This window comes from Dermochelys coriacea, chromosome 1 (assembly GCF_009764565.3).
Source record: "Dermochelys coriacea isolate rDerCor1 chromosome 1, rDerCor1.pri.v4, whole genome shotgun sequence".
In the NCBI taxonomy this organism is placed as follows: Eukaryota; Metazoa; Chordata; order Testudines; family Dermochelyidae; genus Dermochelys; species Dermochelys coriacea.
Window position 1 is genome coordinate 286,043,680 of NC_050068.2, and position 10,715 is coordinate 286,054,394.

At 42.3% G+C, this 10,715-nt stretch overlaps 1 protein-coding gene across 3 annotated transcripts in view; it reads right to left on the reverse strand.

Moving 5' to 3' along the window:
• TPH2 (tryptophan hydroxylase 2) overlaps positions 1–10,405 on the reverse strand; it is a 70,164-nt gene extending 59,759 nt beyond the window's left edge. Inside the window, exons 1-4 of one of the 3 annotated variants that reach the window (XM_043493283.1) lie at positions 9,658–9,825; positions 4,353–4,505; positions 2,385–2,568; positions 2,187–2,287 (exon numbers count right to left, since the gene is read on the reverse strand). In XM_043493283.1, coding sequence (XP_043349218.1) covers positions 2,187–2,287; positions 2,385–2,568; positions 4,353–4,505; positions 9,658–9,762 — 543 coding nt within the window. In that variant the 5' untranslated portion in view covers positions 9,763–9,825. Of the gene's footprint in view, positions 1–2,186; positions 2,288–2,384; positions 2,569–4,352; positions 4,506–4,758; positions 4,912–9,657 lie in introns of those variants that run through there. The other 2 variants (XM_038411867.2, XM_043493286.1) reach the window with 2 other exon arrangements.
• Positions 10,406–10,715: the final 310 nt, after the last annotated feature.

Sequence of the window (10,715 nt, forward strand, 5' to 3'; positions counted from 1 at the left end):
AAGTGTAACAAAAACTTTGCTTTCATTTCATGCAAATGCCTTTTTCATTGTCTATAAAAATAAAGTGATCTGCACTGTATTCAGTGTAGGCACCAGCTCAAAATATAAAACAATATTAAGTTGATGATTGTGATGGGCCAGGTGAGGCTGAAATGCTTCTATTTGAAGCTGAGTTACTATTAGTGGCCACAGGCGCCAACTTTCCTTGGTGCCGGTGGGTGTTTGCGCCCCCGGCCCCGCCCCCTCCCTGCCCCTATTGGACATCTCCCCAAATCCCTGCCCCAGCCCCACCTCTTCCCCAACTGCGCTGCGTTCCTCCTCCTCCCCCATACCTCCCAGCACTTGCCGCGTGAAACAGCTGTTTCGCGGCGCAAGCACTGGGAGGGAGGGGGAGAAGCAGGATGTGGTGGCGCGCTCAGGGGAGGAGGCGGAGGTGGGGCGGAGGCAAGCTGGGGCGGGGTGTGGAGCTGCCTATGTTAGTAGCTGAAGGTAATCTGCAGATTTGGGAGTTTCCGAAGATGCAGACTCTCACCCTTGTCCATGATAAAGAAGTGCACAGAATGACTCAGGATTTCAGGGTGTGCTCCCCCTTGGGGAATGATCCAATACAGCAGCCTTAAGCTATTGTGAGCTATACAAATGTAAATTAAACCAGGTGTCAAGGGTTCCTAGGGTTTGATATAGAAGCCAATGGTCAGCAAGGCACAAGAAAGCCCTGGTAATGCCTGGCCATTCCTCAGCTTCTTTCCCAACATAGGTAATAGGAAGGGGCTGACACAGCAGTTGATGGGCTGGCTCTATACCCTTATAAGATCCCCTACACTGAGGTGATCCTCTCTACAGTATTTGCACCAGAAACACAAAGCAAAGCAGCCTTAATACAGAGGAGAATCCACGACAAGTCTATAACATGACAACGAACTACAGGTAGTAACATGTGAAACAGTAATTTTTCCAATCTGTAAATGCTTCAAATATATATGAGTGATATATCTTACAGAATGTTTATCCCCTCCCACCCCCAGTTACGAAGTTCAAATGCTCTATATAGCCCAGTGGTTCTCAAACTTTTGTACTGGTGACACCTTTCACATAGCAAGCCTCTGAGTGCAACTCCCATTATAAATTAAAAACACTTTTTAATATATTTAACACCAAAGCGGGGCTTGAGGTGGAGGCTGACAGCTTGCATCCCCCCATGTAATAACCTCCCAACCCCCTGAGGGGTCCTGACCCCCAGTTTGAGAATCCCATAGCCCCCTCCCCATTCTGAAAACCAAAATAGAAGCAAGCCAACCAAAACAACTGTGGAAAGTTTTTGATTGTTTCCTTGATGATTGCCCATCTATTAGAGCAAAGACAATGCAGATGATATAAACAGATGAGTTTTTTCTAGCAGCCTATCATTATAGTTCATTCTTAAGGTCTGTTAGGTTAGGCATACATTGAAGAAAACCATGATTGAATGAAAACAAATAATTACTAAGGGCTCATATTCCTTAGCTTTAGATTTGGAATATTTAGGCATTACACAGGGTATGAAATAGGGACTTATACACTGGCATTGATTTCGGAAAGCACAGTAAGAAACCTATCCATGCACTGTATTAATGCTGAGATTGGAGTGTACTGTGCTATTGTACCTTGTAACTATCCCCTAGTTTGAGGGCGAGCATTCTTTCAAATGCTTTGTCCTTCTACACCCACATTGATCTGAATTTTTATTTAATGTCCATATTCTTTGATTTGTGGCAGACCCTAGGTTTACAATAACCCAAACTGTTTAGAATATCAAAGCTTCTATCCTCCATCAATTTTAAAAATACAAATGCAGTGTATAAATGGGGATCAAACATGATTTTGGAGTGCCTCAGTTTTTGAGTCTCCCAACTTGAGAAACTGAATGAATTCATTCAATGACACCCTCTAAAGGGACCTGATTTTCGTAAAGTGCTGGTCACTCACCTGCTGAAAATCAGGCCCCTTTAAAGGTGCCAAAAAAATGGAGGCCCCCAAAAATTGCTAATTAATTTTGAAAATCTTTGCCATGGCGCTTATAACTCAACTGGTTAAACAATATGAATAATTATCTACAAAATTATTTTTAAATTCTGTTGTGGATAACAAATTGCCCTGCAACTAGGATTTAAAATCCAAATAAAATAATGACTTTATTTCACACTTACTGGGTGATCTGCATCCAGCTCAGAGCCATACATTAGAACTCTCTGCGAGCATTTGTCTAATTCAGCAATCTTCCTGGGGAACCAAGGGACACAATCTAGTTCTGTGGAAGATAGAGTTGGAATTGAAAATATTAGAGGAGAAGACTGCTGTGGTTTCTAAATGAAATGTTTACTAGTTTCTAAATAAAGCAGCTTTACCGTCTTCATCAGTCCAAATGTTTTCTGGTGGATTAAGAGTTACGATGTTAGTCTGAAACTTTAGCAACTGAATTAGTTCATTAAATTCTTTCTTACTGCAGTCACATTCCACAAAAATTTCTACTTCTGAATTCCTCCTCTTGGATTTTCTTGATTCAATGTGAACCATACTCACATGCTTCTCCTGTGGGAAGATGAAACATTGGACTCTATATATAAACAATTCATTTAGAACAACAAAATTGGTATCATGAATTTCTGTTATAGAAATTTACATTAAAAATACTCAGCTTACAACTAAATGCATAACCAGCGATTTGTAGTGTATTAAAGAAAAAAATGCTGCTAGCTTAAGGTAAAAATTGTTCTTTCTCATTAGATGACTATGATAACTATAATATCCACATGGGGATTTAAATGTGATTTACCAAGACCATCTTTTACAAAGGATATTATGTTAGTTGTTTTAAAAATGATAATACAATGCTACATTGATATCAAAGGTAGATATAAAATATTCAGTGCATTGTCAGAGTTAATTTCAGTATATTTTAGTTTTTCCTGCTAAGAATGCAATTGGTACAAGAAGCTGCATTTATTCAATCTCTCTCCTGACAGGCTAAGAGAACATTTATTTTGTGATGATAATTATATTTAATTTCTCATCTATCTTCCTTGTACTAATTAGGAATGACCTGGAATAAGAGTAACAAAATGGAAGTCCAGACCAACTGATTATCTAGAAATAATGACCAAGGTAAGATCTACAACCCTCAGTGAATATGGATGTCAAAATGGCTTAATCATTAATGATGCCTTCCCCTGGTAGAAAAGAAAAAGATTACTTGTGGCACCTTAGCGACCAACAAGTTTATTTGAGCATAAGCTTTCGTGAGCTACAGCTCACTTCATCGGATGCATTCGGTGGAAAATACCACACCACTGCTGATCTGCGAACGGGTGTCAAGAGTAGATTGCAAAACATTCATTATGATTTCTACTTTTGCATGCATGAGGCACAAACCTGTCAACCAATCCATTACTTTTGACTACCTTCCTCCCCACCCATTAAAGAATGCCAAATTTGAAGAGATCTATGTCACTATCTACACTTGGCCCCTACACTGTATGTATTTTCATTCTGGGTAAAATCCACCCCAGGGCAAAGGGCCAAGCACAAGTTTCTGCTAGTCCCTTATGCACTGTCAGGGGCTTAAATGGTATGCTGTTTTTCCTCTGGCCTCCTATATAGGGGTATGTTTCACCCTTGATTAATACATTTGCATCTAATTTTTATGTTCACAATAACAGAAGTTTCCACCCTGATCACTTGCTGTAAACTCAATAAAAGTTATTTCATGTAGTTCATGTATTCTGGTACTGAACACATGCCTAGTTGCATTAGCGACATTCCCCCCGGCACTACGCCTACTGGCACACTACAGCCTCACTCCTGTAACTGATAGCGCCTTGATGGCATGCTATGCTAGCAGTCTGCCCATATGCAATCAACTGCATCAGGGCCTTAATGTGTATTAACATGTCATAATTCCCATTCTACTGCCAAAGACCCTGATCCAACAACGCATTTAAACGCATGCTTAACTTTAAGCAAATGAATAGTCCTACTGGAGTCAACACCAACATTAGAGTCAATGAGATGATTCTTGAGCTTAAAACTTAAGCTCAAGCTTCAGTGCTTTGCTGGATCAGGGCCTTTGACAGCTAGAACTTTAAGCACATGAGCAGTCCATTCATTTAATGGGGACTACGTATGTGCCCAAAGTCAAACACATGCTTTAAATACTTTGCTGGATTGGTTACGTGCTCAGTTAGCAATCAAATTGAAAGTGTTGTTATTTCACATGCTTCTTTGACTTCAGCAGAGCTACACCAGTTTACATCAGCTGACAATTGACCCAAATGTCCCCAACCTTTCCATTAATTATAATGATTTGTAATATTTACCTGGAAGAGTCTGAGAGCTTTCACTAATCCACCAACTTCATTTTTCAAGGAAAACACTACAGCAGTCTTTCCGCTTTCAGAAACTGATTCACTTTTGCTGTTTCCTTTGTTACCTTTCTTCTCATCATTTTTACCAGAATTGGCTCGGTTTGGCTACAAGAAAGTAGATACAAAATACAATAGTTTCCAATGCACATTTCTGAAAAATATCAAACATTCCTTTCACACAGACAGCTTTTGTCAGAAAACACCCGAAAGAAAGTAATCCAGACTATAAAAAAGATAAGCAGCATATTCAAAATCAGAAAAGGTAACAGACAAATGTCAGAGACGGAAGAGACCAATACAGAAATAAAGCAATGTTACTATAGGTAATAAACAAAGATTGGATGGAACAATTCCTCACCTGGCTAAATTGTCATAGCTCTGACTGCAATGGACTGTGCCGATTGACACCAGCTGATGATCTGGCCTACAATTTTGAAATTATTCAAATTGTCCATAAAATCCACAAGCAGAAACTTCATATTCCCCATTGGACTAGATTTAACTTTGCCACCTACTTTTCATTGCTCCTAATGAACTAAAAGCTATCCACTGATTATACAAATTAAAAAGGAAGAAATGTTTAGGCTCTATCATAGAAGAAATCTGAATTAACTGAACCTTTTTAAAATTTATTTCAGCCAACTAAGTCTGACCTCCTGAGAACAGTCCATTTATCCCAAAGGAGCATTTCCTTTTTATTTTTACACTGTTGAGCTTCCCACACCTGGAAGATTCTGTCTATGCTGAATTTCCTTCTATATTTTCCAATAGTGCAATAACCACAGCTTAAGTCTTTTCGAGATGCCTCTAAGTAGTCCATACATATATCAAGAGCTTTAGTAATACTGGCCAAGATTCTCAAAAGTGACTAGCACTGGGTGTCGTGCTTGAGATACCTGAATGTAGACAGATCTTCAGAGGGCATGTGTTCTGCACTTATGAACATCAGACCCATTTAAAAGTGTTTCAGATGTTTGAAACCAAAAAACATGACTATCTTGGCCACTGTGTCCATTTCCAATGTAAATGTTCATTGGTAAATTCTGTTCTTGAGATAAAAATAATGAACCAGCAATTTGGGGAGAGGAGAGCCAACAATACAAGAGGGCAGCTAACAAGGTCTGGAACATTTAAAGCCATGTTCAACCCTTCCAAAAAACTATTTTTAAGAATAGGTGAGAACCCTGAGGCAGTTCACCTCCTTATTTCCATCAGATCCACCAGTGACTTCAGTGGAGCTGTGACAATTTACTCCAACTGAGGATCTGCCCTGAGTCCCAAACACAGTTTTCAAAAGCAGATTTAGTAAGATTTTGCCTAGTCCTCATTGACCAGGCACAGTATTTTAAACTTCTTTTACGCTAAATCCTTTAAAAATTGGATCAGATCCTTTCTAAAACAAATCTCCATTGTTGACAAGAACTAATCTGTAATTGACACAGTTTCAGTACAGACAGTTCAGTGCATTCAGACTGAATTGATTTAAGTTTTACCCCCAGGCTAGTCCATTCTAGCAGTGTCCTAAACCATTTAAATTACAATATCCTGTGGGTAAATAGCCTGCAATTCCCCGGTCAGTTCCCAGAAGCTAGGCATTCTGTAATATTTTACACATTCACCATACATGGTGGGAAGGTAGAGAGATGACAAGTGATGTGTTTTAGCTTCTCTGAATCCACACTGGCACTAAAGCAGTACAAGCTGAACCAGTTAAACTTTAACTAGTTACAAAACCAATTAAAATCTTTAGCCTGTTCTAACCATTTATCAGAGTATTTGTAAATCATCTGGGGTGTTTTGTCTGTGTGGACACAGACATCCTAGAGGCTTTAACCAATTTAATTTTTCTAGTGAAGACTGAGCCCTGGCCTACACTGGGGGGAAGCTGGGGGGGGGAGAATCGATCTAAGTTATGCAACTTCAACTACGTGAATAACATAGCTGAAGTCAGCATACTTAGATCAACTTACTGTGGTATCTTCACCGTGGCGAGTCAATTGCTGCCTCTCCCCCGTCAACTCTGCCTGTGTCTCTCGTTGCGCTGGAGTAAAGGAGTTGACGGGAGAGCACTTGGGGGTCGATTTATCGCGTCTAGACTAGACACGATAAATCGATCCCTGCTGGATTGATCGCTGCCTGCCGATCCGGCGGGTAATGAAGACGTACCCTCAGTGTCAGTAACAAGTGCAGGTAGGTGCACCAGCGCTGCGTGCAGTTTAGCAGTAAACTAGGCTTTCACACATTTTTTTTTGGCCAGTCAAAACTTGTTTGAATCCAGTTTATCTAGAACTTGTAGAAAGGGCCAAGTGGTTCAGTAACCATGTGTAGGCCTAGTTCCCTATTTTATGTTCACACTTTTTTTAAAAAACAATTTTAAACAAAGTTTGGCCCCATATTGGAGGATAGGATTGTCGGAAAGCAATCCAGCTGGAACTATGTTTAGATTGAGTCCAAACTTAAACAGTTTTCTAACATGGTTAAAAGTCAAGTGTAGTCAGGGTCTGCATGAGTTTGCACTTATGAAATGGATCACCCCATTGTCTTTAGCTAGCAAGCCTCTTTTAGGCCCTGATTCAGGAAAGCACTCAAGTGTATACTTAACTTGAAATATGTGCTCCTGAATTGGGGCCTTACAAGTTTATTTTTAATCTTTTTTTTGTTATACTTAAACATTTTTTCCAATGATTATTTGGAAGATAACTTACATGTCAAGTATGCAGCCTACATGTGCTTTGACAAAAATACTATTTTTAATTTTGCAGTCTATCTAGACTTGTCTGTGTGTGTCCATTTTTAGAAGGAAAGTACAGAGAAGCATATTAATTAACTTCCCAATCCTGAAAGGTGCTAAGCACCAATTGACTTCAGTGAGAAATGATGATACTCAGCACCTCCCAAGATTGAGCCCCCTGAGTTCTTGTAATTGTGTCAAATGGATAATATCAGAAGCGTCTGCTAAAAGCCACCATTCAGCCTGTGAAAACTAGATGAGCTAATCATCATGAACATAACAGAAGAAACTGTGATAGTGTGAGAATTAACCCTATTAGCCATGCAGGTTATTACTGTATGTGATTAAATAATGACTTGTAGATTCTCTTTCCTAACTATGATGATGTATTATTATCAGGAGCAAGTGCAAATATTCAAGAAATCATAGAGTTAAAGCAAAATCCTAGTGAAGAGAGAAACACTAAGACATCTTATATAGGCAGTAAAACAGATTCACTCCATTTAGTCCAGTGATCCTTATTCTAAGATTTCCCAGTGATATCAATAAACACCAATAAAACAGGTAGAGATGAGTAAACACTTAAATATTCATATATGATAGTAGCACAAATAGAGATATTTCATCTTTACTATAAAGACAATGGATCAAATCCACAGCTGGTGTAAAATGGCGTAACTCCAGTGAATCCAATAAAGCTATGCTGATTTACATCAATTGAGGGTCTGGCCCCATATTTTCCACATCTCTCTCTCTCTCTCTCTGTTTTACTATTAATTATTTGTCAAAGTAGATTATTAATATGTATGAATTATATTAGCATTGTAAATACAAAAATATACAGATACCATTTGTTTGCATAAAAAATTGAAATACAACCATGAAGCGGTTGTGTAATGCTCTGAAAATACCAAAGTATCTGCTGGATCTTCAGATCATATTACAAAGATTAGTTTACATCTTTCGACAGTATTTTTACCTGAGGAAACATTTTTAGTTACACATTTTTCTATATGCTATTGTATCTCTGCCAGTTGAGGAGTCAAAGCTCTAATATGTCAAAGCCAAGTATTCACACTGTATCAAAATGCTGGACTCACCAACTCAGTGTAAATGTGTCTGATTTGTAAATGATCTCAAAATAATTGGTCCCAAACCTGCAACTGACTCTGTGAAGATAGACTGTGCTGTCCATGGAGCATCAATTGCAAGATCGGGGGCTATAAAATGACTTAGGTATTTTCCTCTTATTGACTCTGATTCAACCAAACACTTAAGCTCATGTCTATTCTGAGAGTGCAGGTTAGTCCAATTGACTTTGCTGGGACTACTCACACCATTAACATAAAACAGACATTTACTAACTAGCTGAATGGAGGCCAAACTCATTTACTATTGATTTTAGGAGTACTAAATGGTGATTCTCTCTGATATTGCCTGTGGAATTGAATAGGCTTTTTGCTATATTTTATCTGAAGACACTATACAAAAGTACTAGTGGTGATTAGGACTAGAAGGAATTGGTCAAACCTACTTACAAATAAGCAATGTCATTTGATATTTTTAATTATTAAAAAGCAAGACCAATAGGTAGCTTGCAGGGTGTCCCCCAGGTGTGTAAACTATTTGTCGCATTAGCTATCTGAATAAAAATGATTTATTTACAAGAATCTAAGAATAATATTATCTGCTTTCCCTCTCTGTTTTTGGGCTTATGTTATTTTCCTTAAAGAAAAGGAGGACTTGGGGCACCTTAGAGACTAACCAATTTATTTGAGCATAAGCTTTCGTGTGCTACAGCTCACTTCATCGGATGCATTTTCCTTGTATGCTTGCTTGCTTTATTGTGTTTACTGCTCTCACCACGTGATGATTACTATTCTGAAATATTGAAACAAAGATTACAATTTTCCTTTTGAGAGTTCTCAATAACTTCTGTTGCTTGCTTTGGAAACCACGTACTAAACACGGGCAGTGAACCTTTGATGCTACTTTTGGGATCTAAAAAGCAAAATCAAGAAAGCCCTAACATACGGAGCACATGCAAGCCCACCAGCTGAGCACAAAACACATCCCAAGAGCGAGGCAACGTTATGGTCCCCCCCTCCCCTCCGTGTCTCTCCGGAGCATCATTGGATTCGAGGCTTACACCCGGTGAGAATCGCGTGGGACTATGTACATACTCCAAAGAGAAAAGGAGGACTTGTGGCACCTTAGAGACGAACACATTTATTGGAGCCTAAGCTTTCGTGGGCTACAGCTCACTTCATCGGATGCATTTGATGTATCTGTAGCTCACGAAAGCTTAGGCTCTAATAAATGTGCTCGTCTCTAAGGTGCCACAAGTCCTCCTTGTCTTTTTGCGAATACAGACCAACACGGCTGCTGCTCTGTACTCCGAAAGCTGTCATACTCCAAAGAGTAACTGAGAGCGGCTGGGCGCGCAATGGAGGTAAATCCGAGCCCATCGTTACCGAGCACACGAATGCCCTGGGCGGCCGCAGCGCGACAGCCCGGGATACTTACTGTCCGGTGGCCGAGGCCCGGGTGCTCCGCGGGCACGGCCGAGTCGAGGGAGAGCCCCCTCCTGGCCCAGTATTTACTGGAGAACATCATCATGGCGGGCTGCATGGGGACCCTGGGTAGTTCTCTCCCTCCGCAGCAGGGGGAAGCCGGCGGCAGGCAGCGGGTTGTGAGCTCTCCCCTGGCGGCGGCGGCGGCGGCGGCGGCTTTTATGCGCCTGGCCGGCCGCCGACGGGAGGCTGAGAGGGAGGCTCGTGGGGGGGGGGGGGGGCGCGGGCGGGTGCCAGCGCCGGTTGCCTTGGCGGGAGCGGGTTCGGTCACACGCTGGCTGCGCTGTCGCAGCCCGGAGCAGCGGCCGGCGGGAGCCCAGCAGGGGAGCGGCTGGGTTAGGTTTTTACACCGATCCTGGAAGGGGGGGGGGGAGGGGCGGCTTCACCTGCGGGCAAAGGGGCCCCAGCCAGGCTCGAGCCGGCGTGACTGCTGCGGCTGGGGCCAGGGACCCCCCGTCCCGCCCCCGCCCGGGCGCTAAGGAGGCCGCTTGCGGTGGGATACGTTCCGCAGCTGCTCACAGCTGGGCTGATGCCCGCCCCAGGGGAAGCAGCCCAGCGACCCAGCCCCCCTCCAGGCTACTTTACAGCTGGGGGGGGGGGCAGCGACTCAGCCCCCTCCAGGGCTGCCTGACACCTGTGGGGCCCAGCTCCCCCCTGGGCTATCTTATACCTGTAGGGGCCTAGCCCCCTGGCCACCTCCCGGGTTGCCCAGTCCCCCACCAGACTGCCTTGCGGCTGTGGGGCCCAGCGCTCCGGCCACATCCCAGGCTGCCTTACACCGGTGGGGTCCAGCTACATAATACTTCGGTCCTGTCACTTCCTCCCCCACCCCCTCATTCCTTCTGTAGCAGACCCTTTTGTCCCCAGCCCTGGGCTACACACCTAAAACATTGAACGCAATGTTAGGTAACGTTATGATCGTCCTGGGGCAAAATGAACAGGAGCCTGCCCAACACAGGCCCAAGTCGGGTAGGTACTTCCTCCATCGCTCGGACCTGACATGGGGGGAAA